This window comes from Passer domesticus, chromosome 13 (assembly GCF_036417665.1).
Source record: "Passer domesticus isolate bPasDom1 chromosome 13, bPasDom1.hap1, whole genome shotgun sequence".
Classification (NCBI taxonomy): domain Eukaryota; kingdom Metazoa; phylum Chordata; class Aves; order Passeriformes; family Passeridae; genus Passer; species Passer domesticus.
This window is the reverse complement of record NC_087486.1, coordinates 5,230,896-5,251,318: the sequence shown is the minus strand read 5'-3', so window position 1 is coordinate 5,251,318 and position 20,423 is coordinate 5,230,896. Positions and strand designations below refer to the sequence as shown.

The 20,423-nt window shown below is 51.5% G+C and overlaps 1 protein-coding gene and 1 long non-coding RNA gene across 3 annotated transcripts in view; both read left to right on the top strand.

The window, feature by feature from the left end:
• LOC135279900 (uncharacterized) lies at positions 1 to 1,367 on the top strand. The gene is made up of 2 exons (XR_010347047.1): positions 1 to 241; positions 1,139 to 1,367. It is a non-coding gene; the product is annotated as an uncharacterized LOC135279900 (long non-coding RNA).
• A 957-nt stretch (positions 1,368 to 2,324) lies between these two features.
• LARP1 (La ribonucleoprotein 1, translational regulator) overlaps positions 2,325 to 20,423 on the top strand; it is a 45,294-nt gene continuing 27,195 nt past the window's right edge. For both annotated transcript variants that reach the window (XM_064387460.1, XM_064387459.1), the window contains exons 1-2: positions 2,325 to 2,765; positions 18,168 to 18,194. In XM_064387460.1, the coding sequence (XP_064243530.1) occupies positions 2,423 to 2,765; positions 18,168 to 18,194 (370 nt within the window). In that variant the 5' untranslated portion in view covers positions 2,325 to 2,422. The remainder of the gene's footprint in view (positions 2,766 to 18,167; positions 18,195 to 20,423) is intronic.

The following is a 20,423-nucleotide window of genomic DNA, read 5'->3' as shown; positions in this document are numbered from 1 at the left end:
TGTGGTCTGGGCAGGCACAGGGACACAGCTGGCGTGAAGGATGAGGCAAGCAGGACTGGGGGTGTCAGTCAGGTGCTTTTGTTGAATTTGGGGAAAGCAGAGATGGATTATTTGCCAGTGGATTGTGCTGCAGAAATGTGGAGACTCCTCGGCTGCTTCTCAGCAAGCCGCTGGAGGGAGGAGCAGAATATCCAAGTGCTGTGGACGCCGGGCAGAGCGGGGGAAGATGAGTCCAGCAGAGGTGAGAAGCACATGGAGCTTGCTGGACATGGCCAGCGTGGAGGTGGTGCCCAGCCAGCTTCCCTTCCCATGAAGGATGGGTGTGAGAGCTGACCTGCCACGGTGATGTTCCCTACAGCTGATGCAAGAAGCTTGCAAGGACACTTCCCTCTCTCCCCCCTTGCTCGTGCACTTATTCTCTAACTCTGGAAACCTGCTGGGGTTTGGCCTGGCCGGGCACTGCATGAGGGTGAGACTCACCCAGCTCCTGCCTGGCAGCTCTGGAGCCACTTTGGCTCTTGGCCACCGCGGGCTCGCTCCTGCTCACGTGGCAGCAGAGCCCAAAGGGAGCGAGCTGGAACGCTGCACCCTGGCTGGGGGACAGGTGAGGGACACCACTGGCCTGCAGGTCCCCTGGCTGCAGCCACCTTCCTCACCCAGCTGTGCTCGCCATGCCAGGAGCTGCTCCTAGAGATGGTGTAGGTGGGAGACTGGCTGGGAGCTGTGCAGCTCCCAAGTCACACTCATGAGGAGCAAAGGGACCCCCCAGCACGTCAGGGACTGGGCACAGGAGCACAGGATGTGGCTTGGGTTACTGCAGCTCGGGTATTGAGCCAGCCAGGCCAGCAGACCTCTCTTTTGGAGTTATATTTAAACTTCCTTATGGAATTTTACTGGCCAAATTCTTGAATGATTTGGGATAACTGTTGCTGATCCCTGAGGCTGTGGCACATTAGGGTATTCTCTGAGCCAAGAGGTTGGGTACCAGGGCACACAGAGAGCTGAGATGGTCTCAGTGGAGCATCCCTGACAGCCTGGCACTCCCTCTATGGATCCAGCAGAGCCCTGATGCTGTTGCCTTTCCAAATGTTGTGCTGAGCTCATGTTTGTTTCTCACATTCTTCTTTCCTTCCAACAGTGAAATCAGCTTTTCATCCTCCATGCATCAGCAGCTGGCAGCTACATCTTCAGTGCCTTGTCATGCTGATGGGTGTCCTGCAGGGATTGCATGGATGTGTCCCTGGGGCTGCAGGACATGCTGGGACTTCCAGATGAACCTTTCCGGGCAGAAGCAGAGTGGTGTGCTCACTGTGATGAGGGAAGAGGCTGGGAGAGGCTTGCACTGAATAAAAAAAGCATCAGCTAAGGGCTCCTGTGAATTAGGCAGGTTGTGCTAAATAGTATCAGCAATGCAAGTTGCCTTTTAAAGTGGATAATTCACGTGCACATACACACACTGTCTGCAGTCGCCGTCTTGCTGGCTGCAAGAATTGAGGACAAATACCAGGAATATTAATGACGGTGATGAGCAAGTGACATTCTATCAGCTAGAGATCAATTAAATATTTTAGCCTACTCAAACAAAGGTTTTGCTGGGCGCAGGAGATGAGAGGCGGTCTCTCCCTCACCAATGTGTATAAATATCTAAAGGGGGGAGCCGAGCACATGGAGCAGGGTGTTGAGCAACAGGGCACGGGGAATGGGCAAAAATTAATGCACAGGAAGTTCCACCTGAATATAAGGAAGAACTTCTTTACTGTGCAGTGACCCACACTGGGACAGAGAGTAGAGAGGCTGGGGGTCTGCCTCACTGGAGGCATCCAAGAGCGGTCTGGCTGCGGTCTGTGCCATGTGCTCCGGGACGATGCTGTTTACACAGAGGTGGGACCAGCTGGCCCAGCCCGGCCGCTCCTGTGGCTCCCTGATTCCCCGGGACACGCACCCAGTCCCTTCCTGCACTTTCCAGCCACGTTATCCCCAGGCGTGGGTGACCGAGCACATCGCTATCACCCCTCGGCTCCTGCCTGACTCCGGCCGGGGAGGTTGTGGAAGCCGGCTCGGGGACTCCGGGGCTCCAGCGGCGCGCTCGTTCCGGACTCCCCGAGCCGGGAGCAGCACCCTGGCCCGAGCCCGGCCTCTCCCAGCCTCTCCCAGCCGGGCAGCGAGGCCGGGCTGTCGGCAGGGTCCGGAGCCCTTTAAACCCCCCCCGTTCCCGCCCCCCGGCTCGGCCGGGCGTTGCATCAGGCCCGTGCGCGCCGCCGGCCGCCCCGCGGGGGCGCGCCCCGCGCCGCCCCTCCCCTCGCCGGCGGCGCGCACGGGCGGGCGGTGCGCGCCCCCGCGGCAGTCGCGTGGTCCCCGCGCGGCTCCATATTGCGGCGGCACCGGGGTCGGGGGGTTCCCGGCGGGGCTCGGGGGCGCGCAGATGGCGACGCAGGTGGAGGCGCTGCTGCCCGGCACGGCCCCGCTGCTGCCCGCCGAGGAGCGCGCCCTGGTGCTGAAGCCGCCGCAGGACGGCGGCCGGGAGAAGGGCGAGCCGCCCATGGGCCCCGACGGCGGGCCGGCGGCGCCGAGGCCGCCGAGCGCTAAGCAGCAGAAGGAGGAGAGCAACAACCAGGAGAAGGAGAGCCTGCTGAGGGCCGGCGGCGAGGCGGAGGACGGCGGCGAGGCGGGCGGCGCGGGGCGCCGGGAGTTCATCGAGGCCCCGCCGCCCAAGGTGAACCCCTGGACGAAGAACGCGCCGGCCGTGAACGGGCAGTCGCCTCCCGGTGGGTGCTCGGGGGTCTCTGGGAGCGGGGCGGGGGGGGCTCGGGTGCGCCGCCGACCGCGCCCCGGGCGGCCGCGCCATGCGGCACACGCGGCGTGGGGCCGCGCCCGCGGCCTGCGGGGCCGCGCCGGGGCTGGGGGCGCGCCGGGAGCCGGGGGAGCGGCGGCGCCGGCCGCGGCCACGAGGCGCGGAGGGCAGCGCGGCCCGGCCATGCGGCGGCGAGCGGAGGGTGCCGGGGGCCCGGCGGCGGTGGCGGCGGGCGGGCCCGGCGGCGGACACGCGGCCCCCCCCACCCCGTTCCCCTCCCGCTCCCGGCATTCCGCCGCAGCAGCGCCGGCAACGTGGTCGGTTCCCGGCGTGCGGCTCCCCCGGGAGCGCGGCCCCGCCGCCCCCGCGGAGGCCCTTCCCCGGGCCGCGGCCTGCGCTGCCCACGTGTGCGCGGCCGCGGCTCCCCCGCGCAGGCCGCGCCGCCTTTCTCTGCCGACTCATGGCGGCGGCGGGGCCGGGGGCCGCGGCCGAGCGCGGCTCTGCCCGGCGCGGTCGCTGCCCCGGGCTGGGGGCACGGCTGGGGGACGGGGGTCCCCGAAAAGGGAAGTGGAGGGGCTGCGCTGTCCAAACCGCGCTTGTAACCCGCTGCTGTCGTCAGCAAAGGCTGGAGCTGCAGAGCTCCATTTCCTCGCCTGTCGGGATGGGTGTTGAGCTCCTCTCGTACCTGCTTCAAGTGAATCGGGAGTAGGAGAAAAGCACAGAAGTTTTCACTAGGCGTCTTGTTTGGGAAAGACTTAATCTTTTTCTACCTCTCTGTTAGCTCTGAGATCACGCTGCCAGATGATTCCCAATTACTGTACGTGCCAGTGTTTTGTAAGAACTGTTACTAGCTAGCATGGTGATTCATCAGAGTTATTGATCTTGGGAGATGGACAGCTCTGCAATTTCCACCTGGAAAGCTGTCATCTTAATGAGAAGTATAGAGGACAAGTTAATCGTGCCAGGTAGAACTCTCTGTTTGGATTGTTTGGTGGTTTGTCATTGTAGTCATGGACATAAGCAAAGCTTAAGGAAATCCAGGACAGCGTTGCTGTCTGCATTCACCTCGTGCGTTATGACACAAAACCGGTCACATTGCTCCTTTGTGTGAAGGTTGCACTCTATTGTGATGCCTTCTGAGATAACGATCCCGAGGAAAAAAACCCAAAAATGCAAAACTGCAAGATTGAGTGTTCCTGTGTGAGGAGTGTCCAGATTCACTGCCAGCCTCATCGGTTGCAAAGGTGTGTGATTTGTCAGAGTCAGCAGCGACGAGGCAGCTGCCCAACACAAACAGGGGGCCCTTGCAACTCCTGGGATGATTATTTGAGGGAGAGAGTGAGGGTGTGTCATTAGCGTGTCCACGCAGTTGTAGGGTAAGGGACTAATGCTGCAACACTCAGAATTGTCCTTGTGCCCAGCGCAGTTGTCTGTGTATTCCCAAAGGTGTTTAAAAAATGGAATTTGTTTGTGGTGTGTTTTGGGACTCTTGGCAGCAGCGACAGTGCCCCAGTGCCTGGCTCTCTTCTCTTGGGCCATTGTTTCTTTTGCTGCGTGTTCATTAGCAGAAGAGAAAACGTGTAAAACAAACACGGCTGGTGAGCTCCCACGAGAGGCAGGCTGGCAGCTGACCTTGCCTGGCAGCCCTGCACTCGGGTACCTTCTTGTAGAGTTTGCAGGCTCATGTTGTGTCTCCATTTCATTGGGTGGAGGATTTGTTTTGGCAGGCACTTACCAAAAAAAGATCTGGAGCGTGAATTTGTGTGAAAGAATCAGCTGGTGAGGTGAGTTGTCGTGTTGTGGTGTTGCAGTGACCTCCAGGAGGATCACCCAAGGAAAGCGACTCTTTCTATGCTTGAAGTGGATTGAGAGCTTCTGAACTCTGGAAAGTCACTACTGGATGTCTTTGGTTTCTCAGCAGAGTTTACACGGCCTTTGCTCATAATCCAGCAGTGTTCCCAGTGCAGTGCTTGTGTGCTGGAGATACTGAATGTTTCCAGCCCTGATCCACCAGAGGTAGTGAGGAGACCAGAGAGCGTAGTGCAGACAGCTCTGGAAAGATAAAGGGATCCTCTATGACTTGTTTTACAGGCTTTGAAAGCCTTAATTTTTTTGTGATGGTTATATTAATTATAGAGCCATAGAGCAGATTTAATGGACAAGACCTTCTCCTTAGGTGTCCACCATTCTGTAATGGCCTGCATTGGAATTGGTGCTTATAAAAGTAAAAGCATTGTGCTCAGGGAAAACAGCCACCTGCAAGATCTTGGTGAGTTTCTGCTGTCTGTGTTGGAGTATGGATAGGGAAGAGCTTAACAAATCCACCTCCAGGTGGTCAAAACGCCAGCTTGTTTTGATCTGTTTGACTTGCCACAGCTGGGCTAGTTGAGTGCATTTGGGGCGTGACACAGGCACTGAAGAACAGGGTCGTATTTTCATAGATTGGGATTTACCTTTAGAAGCTTGTGCCTTGCCTGCCTGCTGCAGTATTTTTACGCTCAAAGTTGTCAGTGAAGCCTGTAATATAATAGGATGTTCAGCAAACCTTACTGCTTTTTCAGGAAGGAGGGCTCTTGAAGTGAAGCCTCTCCTTGCTTCTTAACCTCCCAAAAGCACAATGGCTTGGCAGTAAGTGGGGCAACCATTAGGTCGAGTTAGACGCCAGTGATACTGCTGATGCTGTGAGTGGAGGAGGCTGAGGCTCTTCTGGAGTGGCACACCAGAAAATTTTCACGGTCTCTTGACAAGATGCCCTTTACCTTTTTATTTGTGTGTGTTTCAGTCAGAGGGAAGAGAGGATCCTTTTGAATCCTGAGGTACACATGGTCCTGTCCCATGTGGCAGTGCTTGTACTTGACACTGCCGACTGCTTGTGAGGGACGCTGCAGAGCTGTAATGATGCCTCGTTTTTACTCTCTAATGATCTAGTAGCAAGGTCTGTGTGACCATGCCCTCGTTATTACATGTTCTCTTCTTATCATGTAAATAAATGCAGCCGGCAGCCTGACTGACACATGATGGTAGTGTATGTGTGTCTGTGCTAGTGAAGGAAACGTTTTCTGGCAAAACCAGCTTTGCACTACTGGCTACAAATCAAATTCAAAGTGTTTTCTTCAGTTCTTCTGTAGATGAGAAGTGTGGCTTGCAGTTAAAACAGCTCGACCTTCTGGAACATGTTGTACTCCTCCGCTGTGCCCTGCACCAGGGCTGATGCTGATGCAAGCCTTGGTGCGGACAGGTGTTAACAGCACCCCGTTTTGAAAACCTGCTGGATGTATTTCAAGAAATGTTGCATCAAGGCACTTGGCACTTCTTTATTTTTAAAGCCATTTACATCTTGGAAGTAAGAACATGCAGGTTTTAATGACTGGCGCGGCAATTGCTCAGCTTTTCCTGGGCTAACTTTTAAAATTCTCCTTGTAAGTGCTTGGCAAGGGAAAGCGGTGTATTTCCTAGTGGAGATGCAGGAGGTACTTTGATTTCTTGAGTAGAGTTTCCTGCATGCTGTTTGGCAAACGTGCTGGGTGGATAAGCAGTACTTTCCAGAAGGCACACCTTAGTTGCTAGCAGCAAGCACCAGGGGTGAGCTGACTGTTGTTGAGAGTGCGTGTTGCTTTGTGCCCGAGCAGAGTCTGACTTGGCTACCGGTACTGAGGAGGCAGGGGAAGATTCATTAGCATCTCAGCCCTTGCTGACTAACTCCCCATAGGGCTTTCCTTGAAATCAGCCTCCAGTGCAGGAGATAAGGTGGATGGGAAGCTTGTTTTACCATTGGCATTTCTTCGTGTTCGGAGTAGACGCACACATCTGCTTGCTCAGGTATCCAGCTTGGTAGTCCTGCACACACCTCTTTCCAAAGTGTTGGGCAATTCTCACTCTGTCGTGGCATGTAGTTTTGGAGCTCTTCTGACTGTTGCAACAGAGCTGCTATCGCAGCAGGAGGCCTCCCATCCACCACCCCAAGTTTCCTCTCCAAACTCCTGTTCTGGTCCAATCCCACAACTCACATTTGAGTAACTCTTCCCATCTTGTTGGGGAGGATGAGGGTAACTGGAACTTGTTGCTCTAAAAAAACTGTGAGGCTTAGCGTTTTCCCTCCCCCACATACCTTTGCCCTTCAGCTTTGTGCTGGACCTTTGCCCTGTTCTGCACTGTTTGTTTCGGGCAGAGAAGGCTGGGGAATGCAGAGCAGCTCCTGGGAGCTGACTCACTGGCCCTGGTTTGGTTGCTGGGCTTCAGTGCCTGCTTCTGCTGCGATCTCCACTTCCAGATTGCCAGGTCCAAGGCATTGCTGAAGGATTCTCTCCAGCCATCTCCTTACCCTCACAGGTCTTCTTTTAAACTTTATATTGCTCATCGTGCCGCGGAGATTTCCACCAGGACTGGGGCAGCAGAAGGACTTCATTCTTATGTGAAGAAAAATTGAGTCCAGAAAGCAGGGCTGGAAATGGGGGCACTGGGGCTGTAGTGCTCTGCTCTCTCTTCCAAATTATGACACCAAATCTTTTTCCTGTGCTTGAACAGTGTGAAATTGTCTTCAGAGCAATGCCAAATGCAGACTTGGATAGAGTTAGGTTGCTCTTTACATACTTGAGACTGTAATGAATCTCCAGCACCATGTCTGTGGTTGTGCTTGTTTGGCAAAATAAGGAAAGGACATTTTAGCGGAAAGCTGTGCTTGCTGTTCAGACCAGGCTGAATGTTTTAACCCCTACAGTTATTACAGGTGCTCTTACCCTGGGTCCAGTTGGGTCAGAGGAGCTTTGTTCATTCCCAACCGCAATGTGCATTTACATTATAGTCTTTAATGTGTTACTTATCCTTTGGTCATCTTAGCATTGAAGCCTTTACTGACTTCCTACCAAGGGCCTGAGTCTCCACACTGCTGGCTCTGACAAATCCCTGACTTGCTGTGTGCACAGGGAGCTTAGGGAAAGAGATGATGCAACCTTGGTGATAGCTGCTAAGCTCTCCCGTGGTGATAGTGCTGTCTAGGTGGAGCTTTTCATGGCCAAGAAGTTGTCTCCTGGGGTTGGCTAAAGCTCTGGGTGGATCTCTGGATCCACTCTGTGGTCTCTGGCATGGCCGGCTCTGCATTTGTTCCTTTTCTCACTTGAAAGTGGGCTTTGGTTCCACTTGTTCTGCAGGTCCAGGTCCTTGTTCGTGAGGTCTGAATGGAGCTGGGAGACTTATCTCCTTGCATTGAAATAACTCGTTTATCTGAATATCTTGTATCAAATGATGCAGCTGCATGACTTGAGGTCAGAGGAAAGGGAAAAGAAGGGCTTCAAAGAAGTTAGTGCAGTGCTGGGAGAACTTAAGAGCTACTTGTGTATTTAGGTAATGCTAATGGGTGATCAGAACAAATGGCAACTGAATTTGGCCTTGAATAAATCAATTACCAGATTTCTGTGTGGGGAAAATTTTGGGTCAGGGTCGGTCTGGATTGCTTGGCAAACAGAGAAGTGGGTGTGCACGTAAATGTCACACAGCTGTGGAGCAAAAACTGGCACGAGGCGTTTGGTGGAAATGGGTTTGCTGATAGCAATTCTAATGCTTTGCAAGATAAACTTTTGTTTTTGGGAAAGGTTGTGGAAACTGTGGTCAAGTGTCAACATGTTTCTAAAGGGAGGCTCATCCTGTAATTGGAGGTTCCCAGAAGATCCTCTTAATTGAACTTTCCTCTATCAGGGTATACATTTGTACTGAAGTTTGGGGGGCTTCGTGGGTGGGTTGCCTTTCCTGAGCAAACTGGTGTGTGATGTGTTGTGGCTCTGCTGGTTTCAGTGTTGCCCCAGGCTGGTGGTGCTGGTTGAGCTGCTGGAGCCATCCTTAGCAGGTCATTTGGCCCAGCTTTGGTCTGACACTCGCTGTGGATATTGCCAGGATCAAGAGCTCTTCCTGCAGCATTAAACCTGTGTGTGCTGGGGGATGTTCTGCTGAGACATGCAAGGAGAAGGGAGGAAGGGCTGGGAACTGGCTCATCTAATGCCTGCTTTATCAGTGAATTACCTTCTCTGTCCTTCTGGAGCAAAGCTGACTTAGGAGCAGGAGCTTCCCAGGGCATTTCCATTTGTTTCAGGGTTGTATGGGGACACGCAGCAGGGTTTGGCGCTCTGCAGTGGTTGTGATTTTATTTTTATTTTGTGGGTTTGAGTCCTTTGTTCCTTTGTGTGGTGACGAACCATAAGGTTTGGTAGAGTTCTCTGCTGCAGACTGATGGTGTGCTGGAGGTGACCATGGTGGCCCTGGCTGCGTTGGGTGCTCTGTCACAGCAAGCCAGGTAGAAACCTTAATTTCCTTTAGAAGTGGTCAACGGGGATGGTTGTTGGTGTGATGCCGCTCAGTCTGATTGTGGTGACACTCAGAGGTGACACAAATGCCCTTTGTTCTCTTGGTCTAGAAAATGTTTCTCTGGTTCCTCCAGAGTACATGTGGCACTCGCAGTGTGCGGGTGGGCACAGCGTGCCCTGACCTGTGCTCCTGGGGAAGCGCGTTTGCTTCCTGCTGGACACCCTTGAAGTGGCTGGGAGCAGGTCTGTGACCTGCTGCTGCAGCAGGTGCTGCTCTCTGCTCCCAACTCGCTCCCAAAAGCAGCCCTGGCTCATGAGGAAGATGTTGGAGGAGAAGCATCTCTGGTGGTCCTCAGTGTCACTTGATCTGTCAGTGATCCCTTGGGGACCGTGGCAGCCGGGGGCAACTGGGAGAGATGGGGGCTTGTCTGGGGCTCGAGAACCACACACGTCCTTGACACACGAGGCAGAGTTAAAACTCCTTGGCACACGAAGCAGAGTTAAAGCATCATTGGGAAGCTGGACAGGGGACAGAAACGTGCTGTGTGTCCTTCCTGCTGGCCGGGAGGGCTGTATGTACCCGAGGTGGGGTCTGGCAGGTGGGACACGGGGGTGCTCCGCTCTCCCTGGTGCAGGTACGGGGGCACAGCTCGGGGAGGCAGTGGCGCCTGTCCTGGGCACAGTGCTGAGCACGTTTTTCCAGCTGAGCAGCAGCAGGCGTGTGCAGCTCCTGCAGAGTGACTCTGCAGTCTGCAGGGCACGGCTGCGCCGGAGGGAGCCGGGCGCAGGGGGCTCTGATCGCTTCTCCTTTGCTGGGAGCATTTGACTTCTTTGACTCAATGCATGGAGAGAGCACGGGGGTTTCAGGGCTGGGTAAAGTAGCTTTTAAGGAGTCTGAAAAAAACTGAGAGAAGAGGTGAGTTTTTTCCTGGCTAAATATGTAGGGAAACAAGTATGAAATTGGAAAAACCACAAAAATGAGGAAAGGGTAGAGTTTTGTGGATGGGAAAGTAAGAGAAAAGGTGCGTGGGGAGATTAGTGTTTTACCTGCCTGGTAACTCAGAGGTGGGTATGCTGCTAAATACTGAGCACTTTAAATAAAGCAGATTATTTGTGATAGGCATTCAGCTTCTGCACTAAGTCACACAGCCTTTTTTATTTTGTTTTCCTTTATGACTGTGCTTTAGAAAGCTTCTGGTCAGTGATGTAAATGAGTGATTATTTTCCCAAGTCTGGGCTACCAAACTGTCTGGTTTGCACGTTTGCAGATGATGAAGCTAGTGGCAGAATAAAACAGTGAGAACTCACAGCTAATAAGCAACACTCAAATGTCTGATAAGCCAGCTTTCACTTAAACTACAGGAAATTAATTTCTTTGGATTCTCCAAGGTCACATCTTCCCTTATTTTTTATTATATGTTGCTAAAGAAGCACTGAGTTTATTCCTGCAAGACCCTTAGGATTCTCTGCAATTTTTATGCCTTTGCTGTAACTGGAAAGGTTATACTTCCAAGTAGTAAAAAGTCTGTGTCAGCTCTCCTGACCTCACAGAGCGAGCCTACTGGAAATAAAGACAGCCATAATAACAAAAAGCAATTCTCTTGGCCTCCTTCAGCACAAAAAGAGACACCTAAAGGAGTGACTGAAGCACTTTACCTTAGCTCTGGTACCTCCAGGTGGGCTCATGTTGGCAGGGCAGCTGCAAGGCTGTGTGAAGGGAAAAGTAGAGAGAAAAACAGAATGAAGAATTAAGTGTAAGGAGTGACACCAGTATGTGTGATGCTGAGAAATGATGTGTCTGTAGCAGCAGATACTGAAATGTGGAGAAGCACATCCCAAAAATGTGATCAGGTTTTTGCTGTGACTAGAACAGAAGAGAACAGAAGAGTGTTAGGATTTGTGCACGACGTTCTACCCAGCAATAGAGAAGAGCGAATCACGGAGGTGTCTCCACCATGTGCTCAGGTGACAAAGCATGAGGCGTCACTGTAATCGTATTGAATTTCACTTCCCAGCTCCCAGCTGAACCTTGAGAGCTCTGGGGAATACCGACTATGATCTCATGCATCCTCTGAGTGCTTAGAAATCCTCTGCCACTGCAGAGGGTCTTGCATTGAGCTGAACAAAAAGGGGACTTTTGGTTTTCCAGTCTCAGGTGAACTCTACAAGTTCACTGTTGCTGGTTTTTGGGGGGGTTTCTGTTTTGTTGTTTTTTGGGGGTTTTTTAACTGTGGAATGATGAATGTAACATTTGCATACTCTTCAGTGACGAATTTGCGGTAAATGAGCCCCAGTTTTAAATTTTAAAATTAAACCTGTGAGGACAGTGGTGAAGATGGTTTGGAGGAGACATGGCAGGTTGCAGTAAGATAACCCTCTTAGCTTCAATTGGAGGTGAAATCTGAGTTGATGTAATTGTCAGCAGTGAGTGTAGCCAAGCAAGCATGGAGTTTGGAGGGTGATTGGAATGGCTGTGCTTGATTAAAACCAAGCAGATAGTCTGGGCCAGAGGGAGGGAACACTTCAGACTGTGTCTGATGATTTGTAATTCAGTTAAGAGATTTAATTATGTTGTCTTCACTGTGCTGCCTTGTGTATCCTTCAGCCCTCTGCCTGCAGCCCATAGGTGGAGAGAGCCATGCAATTTTCAGTTTCTGGGGTGTTCATAGGGATTTATGGCATCCTTGTCTGATGTTGTGGGGCTTTACCATGATACTGGTGCGTTTGGGGAGGTAAGGTGGGACCCTTTTTCATGGAGATGCTGGATTTCTGGGTAATGGATTCTCCTTTGTGTGGAGATGGATGTGTCCTTGGGCAAAGCTTCCCTGGAGTTTGGGTCTGTCCTTGATGTGCAAGTGTTGCAGCTCTGAGAGTGACAGCCCTGTCAGAGGGAGACACTATCCTGTATCAGTTTCCACGGTGTGGGATCCAGCTGGCTTCTGGGCTGTACCAAAATGGCTCCTGTATGTAAATAAGAGTCTTTGAGATGTGTATTTTGCTTGGTTGTGCCAGAAATTTTAGTGTCTCTTCAGTATCCAGTGGCTCAAAGAGCAGTTTGGGGAGGGTGACTGTGGTCATTTGGACCAGAATCACATAGGGTTGGAAGGCCTAAAGCGTCCAGTGTTATCACTCCAGACTTACTGGTGGTTAAAGGATGTGAGGCAGAGAGATGGCTCACCAGCTGCTCCATGGGAAGAGTAATCAAGCAACTTTTACGTTGCCTTGGACTTTCTCTGAAGCTCCTTGTTGAGTTCATGATCGGGAATGTTGAGACTCATGCTATGGAGCAGCAGCACTTTGCTGGTTCTCCACTTTGGAGATGAGGGGAAGGGGTTAACGGGAGAGAACACCCAGTGTTTGTTCTCTCCAGTGCAAGCACTGATAAGTGGATGGGAGAAACAACAGCCTGTGACCTTCCAGTTATTCCTTGTGTGCTGGTGCATGGGTGAGTGTTGGATTTGCAGGACTGTCTGTTTGGAGAGCTCTCATTCTTCTGGTCAGGTTCCCCAGAACCCCACTGGCATCTCTGGTGCTCGAAGAGACCTGGACCCTGTGGATCCATCCCTGTGGATCTCTGAGAGGTGTTTTTGCCAGGCACAGTGCTGGTCCTGCTGGTGACTGTGTGTCCAGCTGGTGTCACAGCCCTGCTGGATCTGCCCTGCTCCCTTCGGTCTGGAGGACACTGAACATCAGCACTGAGGTACTCAATTAGTGTGTGATGTGGAGTGAGTTAGGGAGTCATCCCAGGTAACACTCTGATTTTGGAATAGGTGATTTTTTTTTTTCCCCAGGGTTGTTCCTCTTGAAACTCTGTGATTACTTTTCAAGTATGTGAAGATAGCGGAGGCACCACAGCTGAACTTCACCAAACTCACAGCTGTTTATACACTGAAAACCTATTTCAAGCATTTGTTTCTGTGTGGTTTGTGGGAAATTGATGTCAGGGCTCACAGTGGCTGCAGCTCTTGAGCCAGTGTAGGTGATGGGGGTGCCTGAGAACGAATGTTCCCTCTGGGCAGGGAACAGAAAACCACCTAGCAGATACTGGTGGTCTGGATACCTTTGCAGAGGAAATGATTTGGGTTAAACTCTTTGGTAGCTTTTTTTTTTGTTTCTTTTGCACACGCCTTAGCGGTGTCTTGGGACCTAGCCAGCTTCATGTTAGGATTGACCCATCTGTCTCATGCTTCAGCTTCTCTTTGAGGGGGTAAATACCTTACAGTAAGTTGAGAGGCATGGGAGGTGTTAGTGTGGACCTGGCAGCTGGAGAGAGCTGGGACAATCTGGGTGACTGAGAGGTGGACCCTCCCTGATCCTGCTCAGCAGGTAACAAAGGAAGAGAACAGGAAGCAAACAAGATCTTGGGAGGGATAAAATTGGCCATGCTAATCTTCTGGTTTAGGGTTTCTTGCTTTGCTGCTTTTCCCTAGCAGACCTCACCCCCTTCTCTGCTGAGTGTTGCTTTGAAGAGGCCTGTAACTGTCTCAGGAGCCTGTGCAGACACTGCCTTGGCCTCCGAGGGGGAGCCAGGTCACAGATTTGAACTGAAATGTTGCATAGGGGCAGAGAAGAGATTCAAGCAGCTCTGGTCTCTTTGCAGTATATGCTGGACTGTGTAATTGGGACCTTTTTCCTGCCAGGATTGGCCCTGCCAGGCAGCAGGTCAGGTTAGGAGAAGAGATACTGATCGATCCTGCCATCCACCAGCACTTCCCTCCCCAGTCCCTCTCCTGGGCAGGCAGTGCAGCCCTGCAGCTTTCGAGCCCTTGTGATCGAGTTCTGGTCACGTCCCTGCTGCGAGTCCCCCTGTGACCTTGGAGAGGTCATTTTTTTTGCTGACGTCCGAGTCTTTTGTCTGCAAAACGTGGAGGATGATTTGGTTACAGCTTCACGGGTCGAAAGCCGGAACAAATCAGCTGGTGTGTTCCTGTGGCAGTGTGGATGAGCCCCATGTCCCACTGGGAGCAGCCGAGGAGCTGGCTGTCACCCCTGTGCTCGTACCTGTGTGTGCACAGCCCTCACCCAGAGCACGCTGGCCACTGTGCTCCACCAGCCAGTGCCCTTTGGTGTCTGGCAGGTGGCATAAAGCACTCTGAGGTCGTTTTTCCCCGTTGGGATAGCAGAAGGGTGATAATGGGAGGTGGGGGGCCAGCAGGGAGCTGGTTCCTGCTGGCACTCGGCCTGCGGCCGCGGCCCCTCGGCAGTTATGGCTGCAGGTTGCTGTAATAACGAGTCAGCGCTCCTCTTGCGTCAGGGATAATGAGCTGCTCTTCAGCCGGGCCCTGCAGGGAGGAAGCAGTGTCCCTGCTGGAGCAGGGGGCTGGGGACAGGCACTGCATGGTGGAGGTTCCTTCCCAGCTGTAGCTCCTGAGCTGGGAGAAGGCAGCCTTCCTATGCGGGTGTTTGGGCTCAGCACTGTGAGTGTGGCTGGCGGAGGAGCGTGGTTGGCACGTGTTTCCTCAGGGAGCAGCGGAGGGGAGATGGGGGCTCATAAATGGGGTGACTTCTTTGGACCTGTCCCAGATACCTGAATAGCAGCAGTAGCCAGGTAGCCCCTGGGGAAGGGGGGAATGTGTGTGGATGCATCAGCTTTTCTCTCTAAATGCCCCATTTTAGCATACGGTCTTCTCCTTTGTGTAAAAGTACCGTCAGGCAAAAATTGAAATTGAGATCCACCCCCAGCACCACCTAAAATAAGGACGACTGCCCTCAATTTAGTTATATCTCCTGGGCTGTGTGCAGCAACTCTAGGTATTGGTGCTCAGAGCAAGCACCCCTGTACCACACCTGCACCCTCACTTGGTGGTCCTGAAAGGGATGCTCTGTGCCTGTCCCAACATCCTGACGGCTGCTATGCACACCCTGACCTTCTCCTCCTCACTCCATCCTCTACCCTGCTTTGCTGAGAACAGGAAGATGCACAGAATGTGTTTTTCTGTTGAGATATTGTAGGCTGTATGGATTCGGTACAGGGCTGAGGAAAATGGTATGGGGCTTGGGGAGTACCTGAAGAGATCACTGGTTTCTGTCATGACTGTGGGTCACTGGGTCCCTTTGTTCAGGCACCACATCTTTCTGATTTTGGGTGCATGCTGGGAAACAAAAGTGTCTCCATGCGAGAAGCAGGAGGATGTGTGAGACTGTAGGGTCCAAATCTCATGGGCCTGCTCATTTGCATTGAGATACTGTTGCTTCTTGCTCCTTCCCACTGGGCTGCCTGGAGGGTGGGCTGGGCATGGCTGGGAGGGTGTTGTGTGGGCAGGGGCAGCACTGCCTGGGTCCCATGGAGGGATTGGCTCCTGCTGAGCAGGTGGCTGACAGGATGGTGGAGAGCTGCTGTGAAGCATTGTCCTGCAGCATCTGGCCAGTTTTGGGATACCTGGCATCAGGGTGCCTTGGGAGATAGGTGTGTGTGGTGGGAGGAATTGGTAAGAGCTGGTTTGCTGGCTTCACCTTTCTATGTTGGAACTTAGAACCAAGGCACGGGGACAGGTTTTTTGCTCATTGTGTTTGAGTTTTAGCCTTGGGAGGGCTGGGAAGGGAGCTGACCTGGGCAGGCAGCCTCAGCCCTGCTGAGTGTGAGATGGGCTCCTCGGAGAGCAGCCCAGGGGTTTACCTGCTGGCCACATATGCTTCTGCCTGCTTCCCTACAATGGCTTTCTTGGGAAAAGCCTGATTTAGACTTCTCTTGGGCACCTGAGGTGTTGTCCTTAATTGGCAGGCTAATTTTTAATTTAAGTCACTTGTGCTTGCAGGGGAAAAAGGTGTCCCAAAGGGTCGTTGTGCCTGCTGGTCCCTGACCAGCCCTGCCTCAGATGTGTCCTCCTAGCAGCCCCATTTTTCACAGACTGCTCTGTGCTTGCTCTCAGCTCTGGGGAAAGCTGCCTGCAAGCACAGTGTTCTCAGTGTGCTCTGGAGAGCTTGGAGTCAAACCTGTGTTAATCATAGGTGTGATGAGTTGGACAAGGTCAGCCTCTCCCAGACAGAGGGGCTGAGCTCTGGATCCAAGTGTCTTTCCTTGACAGGAGTTGCCCAGGCAAACCTCTTGGGGTGAATGTGAGCTGTATCTGCCCTTGGCCATCACACATGGTCTGCTGACCTCAGCCACTGAGTAGAGTCACTGCTCTTCTAGTAAATGTAGTGACAAAGCTGCTCTAGAGCTGTGTCTGAGCTCAGGAGGAGCCAGGAGAGCTTTGCTGCACATCTAGAGCAGGACAGGGCAGTGGGGAATACAGCAGTGAGCTGAGAGGAGACCTTGAGGGAATGTGAGTTTGGAGTTGCAGGTGACATGTCTGATAGGAGATGTGCTGAGGGGTCACCTGCAGCTGTGCCTCATTTGGTGGCATTGGTGGTGTCTAGAGCCTGGACCTGTTGTGAATGGCTGGTTCTGCTGTGGTGTGTCTGATGAAGAGTTGGTGGGACAGCCTAGCAGGAATGCACTGGAGAACTGCACCCCTGAGGGTAGAGCAAGGGGAACATTTGCCAAAGCCTGGGTTTGCTAAATTCCTGGCTGGCACAAAGGAATTTGTTTTATCAACCATTGTGGCGCTGTTATTTATTTTGGTTTTTGGTAGCATCTGGTACAGCTGATTGAAACAGGTGGGATACCAGTGTTACCACCTTGTTCCTTTGCAGAGAAACCCAGGTAGGGAAATAAATTCTATCTTGTTTGAGATCTTAAAGCTCCTTTCAAACCTTAACAATTTTGTGATTCTATAAAGTACAGGGTGTTTCAGCTTGCTGATGTAGAAGCCTGAACTCCTCAGTGACCATACAGATATACAAAATATTTAAATGCATTTGGTACATGGGCTGGTGGAGGATTGCAGTAGAACATTCAGCTTGCAAAGGATTGAAACTGGTGCTTGGAGACTGTTCCGGATGTGCCGGGCAGTCCTTGATACCGTGCCTTCAAATGGCCACAGACCATGAGAATGCTTTGAATGTGGTGCAAGTCAAAGGAAGAGAAATAGAAGTTATTTTGGCAGAGGGGTGTTTTTGCTGCTTCTGCATGAGCTGAGTCCAGGCCAGAGAGCATTGCCCTGCCTGAGGGGTAGTCCTTGCTGCAACTCTTGTGACTTTCCAGCTGAATGTGTGTTTTGGGTAGCTGATAAGCAGAAGCCAGGGGCCTGCCCCTGTCCCAGGAGGACCTTGCCTTGCTGGCAGCCTTCCTTCTCCCTCCTCTTCCAGGATCCTTGAAGAAAACATGATGTATTGCTCTCTCAAAAGTACTGTTTTCATATCTGCTGGGGAAGCCTTATCAACAGGGGTTTTCCACACACACTGTCCTGTGTGCTCCTTAATTTAAGTCTGGTCCTTCCAGCTACTTAAATAAACATATTCCCAGCTACAGAAGACCCTCCAAGAGAAGGGCCTGTACCTCTAACTGGAAAGAGCCAGGGGGACTGGGGAGGTTGATTACTCTTTTTTGGGGTCTGAACCCCCCCCAGACTCCCATCTGTCCTGTGCAGTGGCCTGTGCCTGCTGACAGACTCCTGAGCTGGGAAAAGGAAGGGGTTCTCCTGGTGTGATGGGTGATGTGCCAAGGCTCTGGGTGTCCATTTGCTGAAGGAGGTGTGTGTCTGGTGTATGTAGGTGCTGCGTTAGAGCCAGGCACAGCTGCTCATGTCCCTTGTGGCTGCAAAACCAAGGACAATCAGAAGAATGTTCCCTTGGCTTTTGCCTTGGCTTCCACGTGTGCTCCCTGTTAGATGTTCTCTGTAGATTTCCATCTGATGTTGCTGCTCAGGAGGAGTGTGGGCTGCCACCAAGCAGCTCATTGTGTGGATCTTTGTACCTCTCAACAACCTTTTTTATTGCTCACTGTTGTCTGCTAGAAGTTAATGCAGAAGGTTATTTATGAGAGCAGCACATTCAGGTAAACACAGGCTCCTTCAAAATCTTTCTCACAACAAGTGGTTGAATTGAGGTGGGTTCCAAACTGGATTGATGTTTAACTTGAGATACTAAGAAAATACTTCCTCTGTTTAGCTAAAGCAAACAAATGGAGAGAGGAGACCTTTTAAATATAATTTGCACTCCAGCTGCAACTAATACTGATGATTTTTTTTTTTCTTTTACAGATATATTTCCAGCTGATGGCCAGTCTGGTATGTATTAAATAAAAATGGAACTCTTCAAACTTCCTTCTCCCTTGCCTTCCCTGCTCTTCTCTTCCTTCAGAGTCAGCACTAACCAGACGTAGAAGACTGGTACATGCCATGTACAGTCTGAAATATGCAATGGACATTAATGTAAAAAAACCCAAAACCAAACCACAAACAAAACCCCAAAAAAACTCCACCCAAAAACCGAAGCAAAAGAACTTCCTAAACAAACCTCTAATATTTGGTCATTCCTGTGTAGCAGTGACCTCTTCTATGCTTTCATGTAGTGATGACTAAACAGCTGGAAGGTTCTTTCCTCCCATACATTGTAGCATAGCAAATTTGGATGTCCAAGGTGAAGGAGTTTGGGAACTTGTAGGTCTTGCTCATCACATATAATTGAAAACACTGATGTGTCAATATGCAAATGTAACTCAGATTATTGTTGTTGTTTATATGTAACCTGGATACAGATGGATGTGTCTATGAACCTGAGGATACATATTTGAATTTGCAGTACTTTGGGAAGGCACAGACCTCCCCCATGGCTTGTAGTCTGTGTGTTGCTGTTGAGTATTGCTGTTAAGGACAACCAAGTTACTCACTGGGTTGCCATCAGTGCAAAGAAAAACTTCCTGGCCCTAGTGGTGTGTGCAGCCTTGCTGGGAGAGCGAGGTTGTTCTGGATGGAGGTTTCAAATCAGGAAAGAAATGTAGTTTTCAGAAGCAAATATTGATGATCTCAATTCCTGCCTTTCCCAAATTGCCAGAAGCTCCTCATCCAGGCTGACCTTGTGGAAGTGCCAAGACTGAAGGAAAGGTTTGTGTTTTAACCAGTGATACCAGGATCAGTCAGTGAGATCCTTTGTTTCAGAGCTGTAGTGCCATGTGGGGATGTGCCGTAGCAGAGGCACTGGGAATGGCAGTCAGTGCCTTGTGTCAGCCCAGGCATGTCACTGTGTCCACCTCTGATGTCCATCTTTGGCTTTGCCTGGGATCCCATTCCACCAGTTCATGGCTGGTGTGAGGATAAATCGCTGTTGATGGAGGCATTGGAAGTATGGAAATCAGCTCTGGTGTCTTAAAGCTGATTTCAGGGAAAATAACTCACTGGTTTGGAGTGATCTGGTGTAACACTGAAGTAATTCAACTTGCTGAGCTGAACAGAGGGATGGAAGATGTGAGTGTGTTTCCAGAGCTCTAGCCAGCTACCAAGGCTGTGGTGTAGAACTAGATCACTGGATTAAGGCTTTGATTCCACATTTTTAAGTCCCTCATGATTTTCTTGTTCTCTTAATGTGTAATAGTGAAATACTAGGGGTTTGAAGATGATCTCATTCCAATCTGTTGAGCTTGTAGGATGCTTTTCTCCACCTTGCTGGAGAATTGTCTTCTTTGGATATTGGGTTTTGTCTGCCTGTGCTGTGAACTCAGAGATGTCCTTTGCTTGGCACTACTCCATCCTCTGTTCTCCAGCTGGTTGGGGACCTTGCACAGCTGCCTGCAGGGTGGGGCAGGAGTGTGTGTCTGCAGCAGATGATAGCGCTTCAGAAAGTGTTTGTTACATGGCAGCAGTGTTGCAGAAAACATTACCTACGAAGCTTGGGGCTTTTTTTACAATTCTGTCTGGTTTTTAGGAGATAAGTTAAAGCTTGAACAGGATTCCTCTAAATGGTAGTTGCACAGACATTATGCAGTTTTTCTCATACCTTTCTCCAGAAGAGCCTTAAAGTTGGTGCCATGCTTTTTCTTCCCATGTGCTAAGCTTATCTGGAAGCTGTGGTATCTCAAAACACAGTGAAGTGTGAAGGCAGCAGGCAAAGGCAGAGTGCCACTGCTCCTGCCACCAGAGCTGTTGTGCATTCCTGAGGCTGTTGGCTTTGACTCCCTCACCTCTTTCATTGCTGAGGTTATTGAATGAGTTAATTTACTCTGGTCACCAGAACTCCCACACGTGTATCAGGGATCTGTTTTTTAAGCTTAATCTTGTGAAGTCAGGTGTGTCTATGGCTGGTTTCCCCTCTGGGTGAGAAGTCCGTTGGTCCTCTCCCAAGGAGATGGTTAGCAGAGTGATGGAAGATGCTGAGTTGCAGTATCAGGGTTGGGAATTGCATAGGTGGGATGCCTGAGCCAAAATTCAGCCATTTTGTAGACACAGTAGCTGTAGTGTGCCCCAGAGCATGTTCCTGCTTGTTAGTATACGGATGTGGCGGCGTGCCCTCAGCCTGGATCC